This window comes from Peromyscus eremicus, chromosome 4, assembly GCF_949786415.1.
Source record: "Peromyscus eremicus chromosome 4, PerEre_H2_v1, whole genome shotgun sequence".
NCBI classification, from domain to species: domain Eukaryota; kingdom Metazoa; phylum Chordata; class Mammalia; order Rodentia; family Cricetidae; genus Peromyscus; species Peromyscus eremicus.
In genome coordinates this window covers 62,930,293-62,949,276 of record NC_081419.1, presented here as the reverse complement: position 1 = coordinate 62,949,276, position 18,984 = coordinate 62,930,293, and the positions used below count along the sequence as shown (strand labels likewise).

The following is an 18,984-nucleotide window of genomic DNA, read 5'->3' as shown; positions in this document are numbered from 1 at the left end:
TATAGGTTTCTGAGTAAACCATCTTCACGTTATTAAAATGAAATACCTGAAATAATGAACTTTTAAAGAGAAATGTTAATTTTAGTTCATATTTAGCAGACTTCAGTGGCCTCGCTGATTTGGACCACCTATGATTACAGGAGAACATGGTTGAGCAAACTGCTTATTTTAGGACTCAGAATGAAAAAGAATAAGGATTTCTGAGCTTCTACAACTTTCTTCAGTATACCAGGGACTTATGGTTTTGAAATAAGGCCGAATTTTCTAAATATCCACAAGTCCTACCTGGAGACCCTATCTGTAAATGAGTATGTAGGAGGCACCTCATATAACATTTTCTCAACAATGAAATTTTCTTCAAAAAAAAAAAAACATGGAATGGAAAGCAGAAGAGGACTTCAGAGTACATAAAATACTTCTTGCTAAAGATTAAAATTTGAAATTAGGCAATTTTTATAATAAAATTATTATGCCAATTCTTCTAAATATATAATTTGTTTAAAAATTCCATAATAACAATCTTTTAAAACATTTATTATGTAATGGCCTGAGTAAAACATAAAACATTACATTTTGAAACCTTTAAAGTTTAAAATGTTATTGTATTTCTATTGGAAATACCACAGAAAGGCCAGGCAATGGGGGTGCATACCTTTAATCCTAGCATTTGGGAGGCAGAGGCAGACAGATCTCTGAGTTTGAGGTTAGCCTGGTCTACAGAGTGAGTTCCAGGATAGGCAGGGCTACATAGAGAAACCCTGTCTCAAAAGGCCAAAGATTATACATACATACATATATATATATATATATATATATATATATATATATATATATATAGAGAGAGAGAGAGAGAGAGAGAGAGAGAGAGAGAGAGAGAGGGAGGGAGAAGGAGAGAGAAAGAAGAAAGGAAGAGGAGGAGGAGGCAGAAGAAAAATACTACAGAGGATGAAAACTTGCACAAGAATAAAATGGAAACCTTCACAATATATATCATCCATAAAATTCAGGATTGTCAATGATCCATACATTGAAAATTCATCAATTTTGAAAGCTCTTAGTACTGCAGATAATTTTAAAGGCAATAAAAAATTATATCAGTGTGAGTTCTGGCATGTAATATATGTACTGACATAAGATATACATCAAAATAGTAAAATAAAGACATCAAAGAATGGTCTAATTACATTAGAATTGTAATTATAATGATAATTCTATCACTTACACACCTGTGTTTTGAGTACCTTTCAAATTGATCTAGGATTTTCCAATGAGGGAAGGAACACTTAGCTGTAACCGTATGTAAGGTACTAAAGGTAAAGAGAGATGCTTTCTGTGTGTTTACTCTCATGTAATTTATAGCCTTATGAGATCACCATCTAGTACAATTGCAACAGGATACAAAATATATAACAGTCATAGTAGGTAATTTACTTGTACTGAGAAAATATTGATCAACTTTTCTTCATGGGGTTGATGTTTGAACCCATGGCCTTTCACATATTTGCAAATGTTTTACACTGAATTGTATCTGCTGTCCTACTGTTTTTTTCCTGTTAGGAATCAAGTAAAAGAAAGGCTGACGAAATAAGGTAAATGATTTCCCTAAGTGTTAAGTTAAAGGCTTGGATTTGAATAGACTTTAGAAACAACTTCAGGTTGCATACTCAGATTGATAGATTCAGAGCTATGATCCACAAATAAGAGAGAAAATGTGACATTTGTCTTTCTGTGTCTGAGATACCCAATTCAATATAATACTTTCAATTTCCATCAATTTATCTTTGAATTTCATGATTTCATTTTTCTGTGACATTGAATAGAATCCCACTGTGTATATGCAGCATACTTTCATTATCCATTGATCAGTTAAAGGATATTTGTGATATATATATATATATAGATATAGATATAGATATAGATAGATAGATATAGATATGTGTGTGTGTGTATATATACACACACACATACATGTACATGTGTGTATGTGTATAACAAGAATAAATAAAAACAGGTCATGATACATGAGAAGTAAGAATGGGGAAATGGAGAGATGGAAATGATACAAATACAATAGCATGTGTGAAATTCCAAATCCAATTCTAAAAATCTAAATGTAATTAAAAATAAAGCAATACAATTTTGTGTCCAAAAGTAAAACAAAAGGAATTTCAGTGGCATAGTTGGGGAAAAGGCACAAAGGCCCGATGCAACCAGGGAATGACAAGAGAGGACAAATAGCAGAGATGAATAGGCATGAATTCATAGAGCCTCATAAGTTATACACATCTTATCTATCTCCTGTAACAGAAAAAAGCAATAGAAGTGATTCATAAAAATATTACCAGAAATTGTTTTTTAACATGTCTTTTAAAATGTATAAGTAAAAGGCCTAATGTAGTGTAATGCTACATCAAAATTTGAAAAAAACTAAGTGGGGATATTAACATAAAATGAATAAAATTCCAAGTTAAAGAAAGAAAAATTCTGGTCTGTATGTATGGACCTATAAGAAATGAGCAAAGGAGCTGGGGAGATGTCTCAATGGTTAAAAGCACTTGTTGAACTTGCAGAGGACCCAAGTTTAATTCCTAACATCCACATGGCATCTCAACCATCCAGTTCTAGGTGATCCATTGCCCTGTTTTGGTCTCCATAGATACCAGACACACACTTGGTACACATCAATACATTCAGGCAACATACCCATACACATAAAACATAATAAATCTATTTTAAAAAAAGAAACAAGAGAATGAGTGATTATAGTGTTTCACTATATTTGCAAGTAAGGAAATAATCTTAGTTGAAAAACAAAAGTTGCTTTGGCTAAGATATTTGATCTTAATACAGTAGAAAGAAAAATACAGCAGAAAGAAAAAAGATACATCAAGCAATCAACATTGCATGCACAAATGTATGTAGTATATATGGGTCAAAAAATGTATCCAGTGGTACTTGTGAAAGTTCATCACAGTAGGTACAAGGGAGAGACCGTGACTTGTTCCACTGTGGGTGAAGTTCAGGGTCTACTCTGAAAATAGAGTGGAAAAGTGAGGTTCCACAGGATGGAGGGTACAAGTGGATTTGAAATGACTGTCAGGGAGCAGAAGGAATAAAGGGGATCCTGCCTAAACAAAACTGACAGCTATTAATGGAAACAGGCCATGTTGATCAGACATCTCATGATGGGATGGATGAGGAGGTTGATTGCTTATTGAGAGTGATTTTTTTTTAAGCTAGAAGTGATTGGAAGTCATTGCTGAACTGACTTGGCAGGGTTCTTTTCTAAAGCTGAATAATACAAACACAGATGGGTCTAGAAAGAAGCCTGATACCCCAAATAAAATTTGATCAAATAAATAGCATTAACCTATCTTTTATTTATCTATCTTTCTGTCTATCTATCTACTTAAACAATACAATATTCATTTATTTCATTTCTAGAAGTTACATGAGTATATGCAAGTTTGTTATAGTTCCTAAAAGGATAATATATTTTGTGCTTGTGTGCCTAATCATCATTGAATAAATATAGATGTATAATTATGTACATATATGTGTGTGTGTGTGTGTGTGTGTGTGTGTGTGTGTGTGTAAAACAGTGACTAAAAGCATCAATCTTTCATATAGGCAAACTATATACATAATTTGAGACTTCATTTTCTTATCTGAAATATTAGAAAATTTAACCTAAATTATGTAGCACTTGTAAGGATCAATGGCACAATGTATAAACACATTTTTAGTGACTTGCTTAGGACATATCATAGGCACTCTTATCGTTAATATTGAAATTAAATTGTTCTCTGTTGTAAATAGTATTTTCATTTTGTAATTGAGGTTTGGACTTTATGATCTTCCCATGAGTTCCCAGGCAAATTGTAAAAGACTCTGGGCACAGACTGAAAGCCCTGCTCGAAATTTTCCCACTAAACTATTTGTTTCCCAGAGGAGAGTGCTTCAATGTAGAAGAAAGAGCTGTCCCTAGGGAGTCATAATTATCTCAACATATTCAAACTAAGTTCATTAATCTTAATGAAAAAGTTGAAACTTTGTGTTTGCTGAAACTGTTTTCAGATAATATGTCCCCACAAAAAAGCAAAAGAACCCTTCACTCTAATAAGGCCCCAGGAAACTGATTATCAAGTAAACCGAAGTTTTAGTATAGGGAATTCTCTTTGCAATGAGGAGTTTTATAATAAGACCCAGAGAGACAATTTCATCATCAACACTGAAATAAACTCTGGCTTCAGTTTCTTTTCCCAAATGATCAATTGTTTAATTAGAATCAAGAAATGAAAAACTGCACTTAAAGAAAATGGCACTTTGCTTGCTATCTTTTTTCATCTGAATTTTTGAGGTCTGACTAGAATTAGAATGATGAAGCTCTCTGTTTTCATGTTTTAAATTATGGCCCACAGCAGGGACTTAGGAACTCTTAAAGTCTGTATTGAGATATTACAGTGCACTGCATAATTAGAGAACATGATTACTCATTAAAACTTTTCAGATTCACTAGGAAACTGCAACTACTAACCTAATTAAAATGTTTGACATTCACTATGACTAGAAGTTACTGCAAGACAGAATGCATTAAAGGAAACGAAAAGGTGGCTCCTCCTTTACTCAACAGAGAAATCCAGGAGTCAATCAGTACAGGCCCAATTCACCTAAAGATATGAAATAAAACTCATGTACATCTTAACAATGTGTAGTGAGATATTCTGTGTGAGAGGCTTGAGTAAGTGTGATAGTCTGCAAGCTGCAATGATTAAGTAGATTATTGATTCCTGCTTATGCATAATAGCATTTTGAGCTGAGCTTAATTAAGTTGCTTATGACTATGGCTTGATCATTTTCTGAAACACAACCAGCCTCAAACACCTATGTTTCCATAAGCCACCCTGATTTATCTCTACTGACATAAATTTGCTTAAATGAGAAGTCTGAAATTTTTGGTATAAAATATACAGAAATAATTTCATGCATGCTGGTTTTCAAGGGAAAACATCACAGAGGATATCTACACACAGGCACTCAGCCTGCTTGAATTTCACAAGAAACTCTGAAAGTAATGTTAAGAATTAAGTAAGGGAAGCCTATGTGCACTGGAATTTGGATTAAAATGAAAGAGAAGGTGAATAAAAAACAGAAGTCAGTACGGTCTACACCAATGCAATAGAGACTATTGACCAATGTTTAGAATAGAGAAAAATACCATATTGATATTTTTGACCATTGTTTAGATAAGACAGAAATACCACATTAGTTTCTAATTTTTTTTCGTCTATTACACAAATTTGCAAATATGACTGAAAATGAAATTGCATTTTGTCAGTATTGAAACTTGAAGTCAAGAGCTATTTTGTGTTCATTGAATCAACCCATGAGAAGGCCCCAGGAAAAAATACCACCATGCTGTGTATACTGTAGGAGGGGTTCAAACTAGAAATTGTGATTCTATATTCAACATCATTTAGGAGTTATCAACGGAAAAAAAGTATGGCCATAGAGAAAATGGACATTAAAAGTGTAATCTGGTAGAAATAGATAGTGAAAATTTTAAATTTTGTCAAGATAATATGTCTATTTTCTTTATGTTATAAACATTAATCAAATAAAGTTTTCATAGTTTGAATTTGTTGGTATAAGTCGATACATTAACAGCAAAAGAGAAAGAAAAGAGACCTGAAGAGATGGCTGAGCACTTGCTGCTCTTGCAGACCTGAGTTTGGTTTCCATCACACAAAGGTGGTTCACAACCTCTATACCAAGCTCCAGGAAGTCTGACACTCACTTCTGGCCTCTGTTGATACCTGCACACATGTATGAACACATACAAACAGACACAAGCACATGCACATATATAAAAATAAAAATAAATCAAAATATAAAGAGGAAAGACATTCTTTCAATGAAATAATAGTATTAATTTCAGTATTTATTAATAAACAGAAATATAGAATTAGGAAAGCAGCAATAAAAACACAACATAATAAATTTCTGTGTTGTGAATAAATTTTGATTATCATGTAAATAAATGAAATTGAGAAGTAGAAGTTGCTTTTATCGTCACATGTTTCTCTCTAATCTCTAGTGTAGGGCTCTTTGGGAGGGTGGCAGGTAACTGAAGACATATAGAAGAGGCAAAAAACTAGCAAAGAAATGAAAGTGAAAAGACTAAAGTACTAGCAAAGAGGAGACAGTTTCCTATTATTTCTGAAGATTGTATGAGAAGGGCTAATGAAAACTATTTAAATAGTGACATGGTATTATGAAGCCAGTTACAAATATTTATGTATACAAACCAATGTACCTATGTTTAATTGTTTAGTCATACATCACTGTCAGTCACAAAATCCTACTGACTATAACACAGGAAAGAAAGAGCAGGTGCTGGGAAAATGGCTGAGTAGATAAAGTGATTATCTTTATAATCTGCATAACTTGAGGATGTAAGTTCAAATCTCAACCCTCATGTAAATGCCCAGTGGGCATGGTGATCCTTCATACATACCCTCATACACACTGTAAACACATATACATATATAAAAAGAAAAGGATCACAGAATTGCTATAAAATATAAATACTTGAGAAAATTCAGTATAGTATATTTGATATATATAATATATATATTAATTAATATAAATAATAAATTAGCACTGTATATTTCACAAAAGGATACTTCTAATATTTCAAAGAAGTCCATTCTACCTTGAAACTAAATTGCAAATGTCTAATTAAAATCAAATAACCAGTGGCTTTTCTTTTTAAATATGTATTCTAAACTTGTGCACACATAAATTTACACAGGTATGTAACATATATAATTTATAAATACATGCATCATAAAATATGAATGATTTTGTTGTATTTTTCAAGAATACATAATGTAAGAAAACAGTTTGTGTCATGGTAAGAGATGTTAATTCTATAACAGTTTTAATAATATGGCTCACAATGGTGAATAAAAGCAGTGTAGCTGTTAACACATAGGTGGGTGGAGGATGTAGTGGCCTTATCATCAGCCCAAAATCCAAAAGAATAGGTGTGAAGGATATCAGAGTTCAGAGAAAGGATTTTTGTCACATGAGGTTTCCATGCACTATGCATCAAATAGGAACCAGATTGAAATAGCAACAGTATGTTGAACCTGATAGTCTAGATTCAGAGGACGGCACTGTGTGGGGAGATGCTTCAAAATATATATGTATTGTACCTACTTGTTGAGTAACTAAAATCAATTAAATTTAATAAAAATTAATTTAATAAATTAAGAATTTCAGCAAAAATATGACAAAATAAAATATAATAAGATAAAACAAGACAAACCAACAGAAAGAAAAGAGACCAAGAAAAGGAATAAGAATCAGAGTTCGTTCACAAACTTGGGAATCCCATAAAAGTACTAACCTAAATTATTTTTTTTCTTCCTTTTGTGTCAGATGACATTATCACTCATTTAAAAGAAAAAATTATGTAAATAAATGTTGTATTTATTACTAGTTTAAAAGTCAAAATAAACGGTGGGAAAAACCAAGTTTTCCCTATCTTAATGAGTATTTACAATGAGTGGATGGTTACATATATTTTACACTGTATTTTGAGTATAAATTTATATATACTTTATGACATGAAAGATTTTTTTACAAAAATCAAAGAAATAGTAAATTATCTTACATGTATTAGTATTTTTTAAATTCCAAGATATTTAAACTTTATGAAGCAACTAGTTGATTTTAATTGCTTTTGGAGATTTTTATAAAATTATCATTTCTCACTTCACTTTCGTCCTCCAAACCTTCTTCTTGTCTATGTTTTTAACTCAGGACCTCTCTTTTATTAATCATTGTTACATGCATATAAGTATATAGTTGATTTTTATTAAATTATTTTAGTCAAAAACATTGTCTAAATTCCTATTGTGAGTGAATACTGTAGATAACTTGTTCAATTCCTTAAATGGTCAGTTGTTTAGACAGTCACTTTAAGCTTGCACTGATTATATGAAAGTATGAGGAGTATACATTTTTAAAAGTAAATGCTTAAATATATGTACATGTTTGCATATATATGCATATAGATGTAATAATATTTAAAAATATAGGCCATGGATTTAGGAGGCAGAGGACACAGGAGAGTTTGAAGTGGATGGGATGGGTGAAAGTGATGTAAATATAGTGTTAATGTATGAAGCTCTCAAACAATATTTTTAAGACAAATATTAGCTGTGTATAATTTAAATAAAGATAATTTTTATCATTTTCATTTTTATACTCACAAAAGAAAAAAATGAGATAAATTATATATTTAAAAATCTCTAGCTCTACCCCTGGTGTATGAGCTGGGTTTTTGGAGCCCATTACCTATGGTGGGACACCTTGCACAGCCTTGATGCAGGGGGAGGGGCTTGGAGCTGCTTCAACTGAATGTACCAGACTTTGCTGACTACCTATGTGAGGGCTTACCTTTTTGGAGGAGGGGATGGGAGCCTGGTTAGGGGGTGAAGGCTGGGGGAGGAGTGGGAGGAGGGATGAGAGGAGGATCTGTGGTTGGTAGTTAAAACAAATAAAAAAATTTCTTAATAAATAAAAAAGTTGTAAAAAAAATGTTGAAAAAATCTCTAACTCATAGATATAAAACACAATATTAGGAGCTGTTAAAACAAACTATTCAATTGAAATCCCCTAACTAAGCTGGAAACAAAGCAAGAGATGAAGGTAAAAACAAAGTAATTACAATAGAAAGAGGTGTGTTACTTCCATGGTTTACTATTCATTCAAGCTCAGTCTTGTGCTGTTTGCACAAATTAGAATTCATACAGATAAGCAAATTCTGTTACTCCATGGTGAGTGAGATAATTCTAATTCAAATATGACCTCATGATACCTTTGCCTTCAGAGGCCAGTCATTTTCTCCTTAGAATTACCAAATGCCAATAAGACCCAGGAGAGCCAGTGGCCTTGGAGACTACTGTGTAAAGAATACTAGGAATTCACACTGAAAAAGAAACATCACAGTGACATATATACGCTAGCATCACTCACTAACTTAGAGAAGAGCCTTATAGAGAATGGTAGCACTCAGGCCATGATTTCTTCCACAACCAGGTAAGAAGAGACATTCTACTGATGGTTTGCTGTAGACCCTCCCTCAAGTCTTCCATTAATTTTCCTACTCAGAAATTGTCCAGCTGTGCTGAAGCTACACAAAAAAGCTGATGCCCACACATACAGCATTTCAACAATCCTTTGCACAAAGTAAATATTCCCTCAACTGCTCCTGGGCTCTTGCAAATGCTAGAGAAAATTTGATTAATAGAATAAACTGTTCTTGTGCAAAAATAACATTTTTTGATTGAGAATTGTCTTTCTCATAAAAGAAATTTTGAACGGTTTGAAAGAAAGTATATGTCAAATACAGACTCGTGAATGGAGACAATACACAAGAAGGAAGGTAGTCTTTTCAAGATGTGAAATTTAGAAAAAAAAATGGTTCTGATGGGACTTCATGTGTTTAATAACTTTTTCTTTTACTATGGATGTTCCAGGAAGGAAAACAAGCTTTATTTCGGTGAACTTTCAAAGGAAAGTACCCTGTGCCAACAAAGTCCTCATTGTTTTCTTCTCAGGATCCAAAGAGAGAACACGGAGGACTGGAAATGAGGTGCAATCTTTACATCCCCACAGCCAAAGTTGAGCAATATTGATCAGTATTAATCACTGTCTAGTTTCCTATTTCATTTGCCTCCCAAAGTGCTGATCTGAATTATTGAAATTGTTTTAATTACCCAGGTGAGTTCATCAGATTCATTCTACCACCCTTCTTTCAAAATGGGCTTTGGCTCTACCAATGAGAAGTTAGATGGTTGGGGGAGAAACTTTCTGGTGGCATAGATAAATAGGTAGGTAGGTAGACAGACAGATAGATAGATAGATAGATAGATAGATAGATAGATAGATACATACATACATACATACATACATACATACATACATGCATGCATACATACATACATGCATACATACATACATATATGTATACATAGATGATAGAAATATATTTATATGTATATAGCAAAACAGTAGTAAATATATATGGTTGGTGTCTAGGTTTTGAAGAATACATCAGTTAAAACATATATAATATTAATTTTAGGTTAAAATGGAGAAAAGTAAATTAAAATGATAAATCTCCATATCACCCACACCAAACTATTAGAAAAGTTTTCTTATTGGCAATATGATTGTGGATGATAGGGTAGTGTTTTTTCTGTTTTAGATATTATATGCTAGGGAAATATCAACCACTGAACAATAACCACAGCCCAATTAGTTTCTTTTTATTTCTACAATTTACCTTTGTTTGCTTTAGAAAATTAGAAGCCATTGGGAGAGTTGAAAATTGACATATTTGCCATGCTACTGTATTGAACAACATTGTCTCACAAACCATAACACAACACAGTTGTATTTGATTACAATGTCTTTGTCTCCCCCAAACATTTTTCTTAGTCTTGTCTTGCTTTTGCTTTTCAGCTGTTAACACTTGAAGAAATGATTGGAAAGAACAACACTGGAGTGACAGAATTCATTCTTTTAGGGTTTACAGTCCATAGAGAGATAGAAATCATTCTCTTTCTGCTCATTCTAGTGGTCTACAGTCTGACTTTGGTGGGAAATGTAGGAATGATTACATTAATCAGATTGGATTCTCGACTCCACACCCCCATGTACTTCTTCCTCAGTAATCTGGCCTTTGTGGACCTTTGCTATTCCTCTTCAGTGGCCCCTAAGTTCCTGGAGACCCTCCTCACCAATAGACGGTCTATATCTTTCTATGCCTGTGCAACCCAGCTCGGTTTTTTCCTGAACTTCTTGATTTCAGAGATGTTCCTCCTTGCAGTAATGGCTTATGATCGCTATGTGGCCATTTGTAATCCTCTGCTGTACATGGTGGTCATGTCCCAGAAGGTGTGCCTACGGCTTGTAATGGGTCCCTACTTTTACAGCTTTGCTGTTGCTTTGCTCCACACAGTAGTTACATTCAAACTGATTTACTGTGGTCCCAATATCATCAATCACTTTTATTGTGATGATGTCCCTTTGATGGCTCTTGCCTGCTCAGACACCAGCCTCAAGGAGATTTTGATATTCATCTTTGCTGGATTCAACATGATAAGTTCTTTGACCACTGTCCTGATTTCTTACTTATACATTGTGGCTGCTATCTTGAGAATCCAGTCCACAGAAGGGAGGTGCAAAGCCTTCTCTACATGTGCTTCTCATCTCACTGCTGTGACTATATTCTATGGGACACTCATCTTCATGTATCTGCAGCCAAAATCAAGCCATTCCCTCGACACAGACAAAATGGCCTCAGTGTTTTACACAATTGTCATTCCCATGCTCAATCCCATGATCTACAGCTTAAGGAATCAGGAGGTAAAGAATGCTCTGAGGAAAGCCCTTGAAAAATGCTATGTAGTACCTCTAAGGCACCTTAAGAAAGGAATTTCTTGATCAGGACCAATGTGATGTACAGACATATCTTTTGTATCTCTGAAATAAAGTAATTTTTATCATACTTCTAATAAGTAAAGACCTTCCATTTTCTACGTACATGTTAGAGTTCGGTAGCATGACAAACACAATGGAAGATAGGTAGAGAAGTAGACAGATAAGAGATAAATGATACAGACAGACAAATAGATTGATGATAGATGGATGTATAGATAGAGATAGATAGATAGATAGATAGATAGATAGATAGATAGATAGATAGATAGATAGACAGATAGGTAGATAGAAAGATAGAAAGATAGATAAATAGAAGATATATTTCTAGGGGATGATTTAGTTGATAAAGCACTTATCCTACAAGCATGAAATCCTGACTCTGAATCTGCAGTTCCCACTTAAATTTGAACATGGGAATGGACATCTATAATCCCAGTACTCCTATGGGAAGATGGGAGGGTGAGACAGAAGTATCTCAGAAGCTTATAAGCCAACCAACATGGTATAGTCAATGATGAACAGTAGGAGGCCTTGTCTCAAACAATGTAGGAAGTGAAAGCCAACATCAGAGGTTATTGTCTGACCTCCACACAGATATCTTGGCACAGGTGTGCCTGTGCTTACACATGAACACACACACACACACACACACACACACACACACACAAGATTTTTTTTCAAATAACACTAGTTTAAGGTTGTAATAAATGATTGTTGACTGCATGTGTAGCTCTGATGTCACTGAACAGAAAGCTCCTATACAGTTGATAAATCTAGCTTCTGGCTTTCTACTTTCTTTCCTGTTTAGTACATTAGTAAAAGATAATAGATGAACCAAAGATGTGATCTTCTAAGAAACCTTTTTAGAATTTATTTCTTCTTTTTTTGTGCAAATAAGTGTTTTGTCTGCATATAAGTAAGTTCATCATGTGCATATCTGGTATGTTTGAAAACTAGAAGAGAGTGTCAGATTCCCTGACTCACCAGTTGGTGCTGAGTCTTTAACCCAGCTCCTATGTAAGAAAAGCAAGTGCTCTTAACCACTGAGATATTTCTCCAAGCCCTTGGATATCTCATGATCCTATGTAACTTCTTGCTCCTTATCTGTACCATATATGCTAGCCATCACTTTTTATTGTACCATTAACAACCACATTTTTTTTTTGGAAATTACTTTAGGTAGCAGTTAACTTTATGTGCCAAGTGGACTATACAATGCCAATTCTTTATTTCTAGATGTGTCCATGGGGGTGTTTTTAGAAGACATTAGCACATAAAATCTGCAGAGGAGACAACTCTCATTAATGTGAGCAGACATAGCCTGATCTGTTGAAGACAGAAACAGAACAAATAATGTAGTGGAAGGGTGATTTTCTCTTGCTTCTTTGAGCTGAGATATCTGCCTTCCCTCAGGCACCAGATCGTGGTTTTCGAGACTTTAGACTCTGGGATGTATGCCATCAGCTTGTTTTAAAGCCTTCAGCCTGAGCCTGGAAGATATTTGAGTTCACAAGATATACAACTCATATTGAATTCAATCATCATCTACCAATACATATGATATTTATTTGCAAGTAACTTATTTTGGAACATATCAGGTCTATCTATCTATCATCTATCATCTGTCCATTTATCTAATCCCTTTATATTTATCACTTTAGAAAAACTTTCTTGGAACCAATTAACACATACACTGACAAGTTGTCATTTTCATTACAGAAATCTGAAAATCAGTTTCTGGAGACTATTTCTTTCTGTTACCTATCTGAAGCAAAACTGAAAACTTATGTCTCAATTACCTAAGCAAAGTAGTGATTTCAATTTTTTTTCAATTCTTGAAAAAAATGAAGATATTGCAATAGAGTGAGTATAAAATGCAGTGTCTTAAAACTAATTAGCCAATACTGCAGCTGTCAGGAGTCTAAGAGTCGAGCTCTGCTTGGGAGTAGTAGTTAAGAAAGTAACACAAAACACATAATGAGGTAGCTCACATGTGTTAGAATGTAATAATCCATGCCTTCTAGGAGTAACGTTTTCTGCCTGGGAGGGGACCTTTGTACAAACTACATTTTTGAAATCATACTTTAAATTATCTAAAAACTAGTAGGTCTTCATGGGTTTGTCCATATATGTTTAATTTTGTTTAACTCACCACTTCCCTTCTATTCCTCATCTCTCTGCCTCCCTTCCATATAAACCTTTAAACACAATATCCCCTTGACATCTTTCTTTCATATCTCAAGTATTCTGTTATCTCCTCCAAATATTTTAATTGTGTTTCAAGAGAGTAAGCTTCTATCTGTCTTCTGTATATGTCCTTCGTTTTGATTAACCCATCTTTCACACTGCCTCTTCATTTTTTTTGAAATCTATGCCTGCCTCCATGCTTATCTGTTCCCAGAAGTTCCCTTTTCTATTTTCATTTTACCTCTCTTCTAATATCTATGTTTGCTAGTGAGGACTCTTTAGAGTTTCCTAGTTTTCAAATGTGCTCATGTCAAACACAAAAAACAACAGAATTGAAACTAGAATCCACATGAAAGAAAATATGAAGTATTTGTCTTACTACATCTTAGGACACTCAGTGTCCTAAGTTATGTTACAAAAAAGAATTAAGTCAGGAACTCATCTTTGAAAATTTTATGGGCTTAAGTCATTCTATATTATCTTAGAACAAATGTCATGATTAAATTTGGATGTTAGAGATTAATGAGATGATGTTTTCATCACATTGAACTATGTGTTTTGTGATTTTAAATTTAAAAAAGTCTTTTGGATGTTAAAATTCAAATTTCATGCCAAGTACATGTGATATTAAATATTACATTCCTTTTCAGCCATTTAAATATGTATTTTAGTGCCCAGGCCATATGAAAACAGAATGAACAGTAAGCCAGTTTTAACCCATAGGCAGCACTTAGCCAAACCACAATCTGGGTGAATAATGTCTTGAAATTTCTATTTCGATATATTCTTTTGCTTTCTGAAGTATTATTATTTTATTAAATTTTTTACATTGTACAAATGTAGGGTTGATTGTAATGTTTTGATATATGCCTGAATTGTGTACTTGTCAAAACAGCATAACTATCACAACTTCCACCTGAAACATTTGCCTTTTCTCTGAGTTGAAACATTCAAAATCTTTTTCAAGATATTCCATAACGTAATTATGAATGACTATAGTTACCCTGCTATGCTATACAAAACTAGAAATTATTTATGCTTTCCAACTACTGCTTTAGATTTTTTGAACAATGTTCTTTTCTCCTATCCTCTCTAGCTCCATTAAGCCATTACACATTTTTGGCAGAAAAGTAAAATGGTATGGACTTTATTGAAAATCACAGGTAGGTTCTTCAAAAAATTAACTGTTGGACAACTATATGACCTAGCGATCCTACAGTTAGTCACAGACTCAAAAGAAATAACATCAATATATTTAATTATTTTTTCAGCTCTCTTCACAGTATTAAATGCAAGAAATTAATAAACTAAATGTCCATCAATGGATGAATACATCATACTGGTATATATGAAGCAATACAATATTATTCATCCATTAAAATATGAAAATTTGTCATTTTCACAGAATAGGCAAGCATGGAAGTCTCAATTAAGTGAAAGAAATAGCTACAAGAATAGTTGTATTACCAGAACTCACTCATAATGAATACATGGAATGAAGTAAGATACATTGACTATATTAATTTTCAAATTTTCAAAATAATAGAGAAAATCAACCTAGAGAAGGAACAATGTATTTAGGCTCACAGTCTCAGAAATCTTAGTGCATGATTCTTTGGGCATATTTCTGTGAGCCTGTAGTAGGTCAGAACATCATGGTGGGAAGGCTGCAACAGAAGCAAGTAGACTGAGGAAGGCACTGGGATCAAAATGTCCCCTTCCAAGGCACACCTCAGTAATGAACTTCTTCCATCTGGGTCCATGCCCTAAGTTTTCATCACCTCTTACAACACCAACAGTTGATAGCAAAGTCTTTTGCATATGGATTTTGTGGAGATTTATTTTTCAAGCCATAAAAATGGCTAAATTATGGTTTTATATTTTAGAATTAATTTTTACATATGTCCCAGCCAACTTCATTAATCACCATCTTACACATTAACCATCCATTCAACTTTCTTCTCAAGGTACTAATTTAACCATTGGAGAGCTTCAATAGTTCAAAGAAGTAAGTGATAACTCAAAGACATAACATGAGCCAGAATATGATAATCAGTAGAAGGAAGCATTAGGGTACCCTAAGTGTAATAAAAGATTCATCTTTAAATGCAATGATATAGCAAGACAGAAGTTAGGGTGTGGATAATACATGAACTCATGTCATGATCTAACACAGCCATTTCAGTCACAGTACTTTTTATTCTTTGATGATTTCACAAATGTATATGAATTTTAATCACTTTCACCCCCATTATTATCTCACATGCCCCTCCCTCTCCCTCTGATACCTTTCTATTTTCCAATAAGTTCCCTTCTTACTTTTGTGTAATGTATGGGTGTACACGTGTGTGTGTGTGTGTGTGTGTGTGTGTGTGTGTGTGTATTAGTTTTATTAGATTTGCTTGCATCTGCACAGGAGATTATTTATTGGAAAAAGGAAGGGGATCAATGGTGATGCCATTGGAGTACACGATCACCTTTTCTTCAACAACTAATTACTACCATTAGTCCTTCAGAGAGCAGAGGAACATTTTTTAAAGATGAGGAGAAAGTCTATTGACTGAAGCCTTGAATAGAAAGTTTTAAGTACTTTCTATGGCTAAAGCTTAGTATTAAAACTACACCTAGCTGAAAATAAAAAGATGGAAACAAGGTTACACAGTTTGAGTATCAATTTTTTTTCTAAAATAGAAACAGAAATAATGTATACTGAAGGGATTTCTTGACATGACCATCACAAAAAACTTAGTCACTAAGTTACAGTACCAGGAACATTGTGACAAGCTACAAGTCTAGAGATTTTCCATGAGAAACTCTAGAATTGATATTTCATTCTAATTCCAATGAAGTAATTATAGGGAGTTTGAAAACATAAAGAAGTTGCAAGCACAATCACAGTTCAAATCATTAATGCCATCCTACCCTCAATATCAAAATTTAGAATTGTACGTACTAGCACTCTACATTTCTTAAGATGCATTCTAAATCTTTGGATAAGAATCATTTGACAATCACCAGGAGTATCATTACTCTCTGTGTTTAAATTACCATCTTTCATTCTCTTACTCTGTTTCCTCTTGCATATACTCGATTCTGTATCTCTGTTACTGAAATAATAGTTACTCAAAAATAATCTCAACCATCAGGAATGACTCCTTTCCATTTTGCTGTGTGCTGGTAACAGAGCAGTATTTGCCAAGTATTTATAAATGTGCCCTTTGCCTTCAGCAAGAACAAACTAAGAATGAGTAAGGGTGGATAGACCCATCAAGATAAATTAACCTTTTAGGATTTTACATTGGGCCTCAAAAGGCTACAATTTTTAACTGTACTGATCACATTTGAATGCATACTCTAGTGAGACTTTAGTGGACTGGTTAACAGCCTGAAGCAGGTGGGAGACTATTCACTTTTAAATTAATCCCCTGTGAAAGGGGAGGAAACAGCAATGTTGTCATATAGTGAGACTTTATACCTAAAAGTCAGATTAACATATCACAGAATTTATCCTTTACTTCTCTTTGGTTTGGTGAAGACAAGAAAGTCTTTTGTAGCCAGGCGGTGGTGGCGCATGCCTTTAATCCCAGCACTCGGGAGGCAGAGCCAGGCGGATCTCTGTGAGTTCGAGGCCAGCCTGGGCTACCAAGTGAGTTCCAGGAAAGGCGCAAAGCTACACAGAGAAACCCTGTCTCGAAAAACCAAAAAAAAAAAAAAAAAAAAAAAAAAGAAAGTCTTTTGTACAAGACATTTTATCATTTAACTGAGAATTCAAACACATAAGAAAGCAAATTACTGAAACACAAACAGTATTGGCTAATGAAAAGTAGATATTTCAGGAGATTGTACTATGTATGATACTTGCATATTCTCAATATAGTTTCTGGGCTAAAATTTCATTTGCATATGAACATTTTATAGTATCCTTTGTATATCAAGATCGTCAAGTTTAAAAGTCCTTGGAAATAAATGAGTTTTGCCATTCCTGCTGAAACTATAGATTTTATGGAAAATCTATAGTAAAGACAGACATGGTTAACAAAAGCCTTAAGAGGTAACATTCAGCTCTAGTAAGGGACTTGTACTTTAATACTTGTTAACCAAACTTATTTGCAAATACTTCCAATAATTGAATTAACACAAGTTCTTAAATCATGTAAGTTTTTATAATATGGTTGAGTATTTAAGAGAAAAACGTACTTAATATGGGACATTTGTGCTGTAAAGCATCACTGTGGGAAGCTGGATTTGTACAAGGGTTGTATGTAGAAAGATTTTCAAGCTAGAGATTTTATGCTTAGTCATATACATTTGAATTAACAGGCCTATAAAATATCTGCTTCAATGTCATTTTCTTAAGTTTGCCTTGGCTATTGCCTTGCTGACTGCTTCCTTCACATCTTTATTTCTGAGACTGTATATCATGGGGTTCAGCATGGGAATCACAGTGGTATAAAACACAGCCACCATCTTTCCCTGTTCCACAGACTCTTCCGTTGGTCTTCTGAGATACATGAATATAAGGGTTCCATAAAACATGGAAACAGCTGTCAGGTGTGATCCACAGGTGGAGAATGCCTTTTTCCTGCCATCAGCAGAGCGCATGCGCAACACGGCGACTACAATGAGCGTGTAAGAGATGAGAACCACTGACAGGGAATATGTGAAGTTAATTCCGGCAATAACAATCATCGTGTACTCTTTGATATGCACTCCTCCACAGGCAATCTTGATAAGAGGAGGGTCAGCACAATAGAAGTGGTTGATTTCAAAGTTTCCACAGAAATATAAACCATACGTCCACAGAGTGCAGATAAGACTCACAGAGAACCCGTAGACATAAGGCACAGAAATGAGGCGGACACAGACAGCCCTGGACATCTTGCTGCCATAGAGCAAAGGATTGCAGATGGCCATGTAGCGATCGAAGGCCATCACGGCCAGAATATAGACCTCCACGTGGACCAGGGCAATGAAAAAGTAACACTGTATCAGACACCCCACGTAGGAAATGGTTTTTGTTTCTGATAGTAAATTTTCCAGCATTTTGGGGGTAACATTGGAGGAAAACAACACATCCACAAAGGACAAATGACTTAGAAAAAAGTACATAGGACTCTGAAGCTGGGGGCTGACGCTGATCAGAATGATCATACCAATGTTGCCCAGCAGAGTGACCATGTAAACCACCAGGAACACCACAAAGAAGAGGACCTGGAGTTCCTGACGTCTTGTCAAGCCCACAAGGAGGAATTCTGTCACATCTGTAAAATTTGGCAT

At 34.2% G+C, this 18,984-nt stretch overlaps 2 protein-coding genes across 2 annotated transcripts; one reads left to right on the top strand and one right to left on the bottom strand.

The window, feature by feature from the left end:
- Positions 1-10,557: 10,557 nt before the first annotated feature.
- LOC131909315 (olfactory receptor 8U3-like) lies at positions 10,558-11,523 on the top strand. The gene has a single exon (XM_059260833.1). It carries the CDS (start codon positions 10,558-10,560, stop codon positions 11,521-11,523), a length of 966 nt encoding a protein of 321 aa, XP_059116816.1.
- Positions 11,524-18,051: 6,528 nt separating this feature from the next.
- Positions 18,052-18,984, bottom strand: LOC131908216 (olfactory receptor 5M9). The gene has a single exon (XM_059259265.1). The coding sequence runs from the start codon at positions 18,982-18,984 to the stop codon at positions 18,052-18,054; it is 933 nt and encodes a 310-aa protein (XP_059115248.1).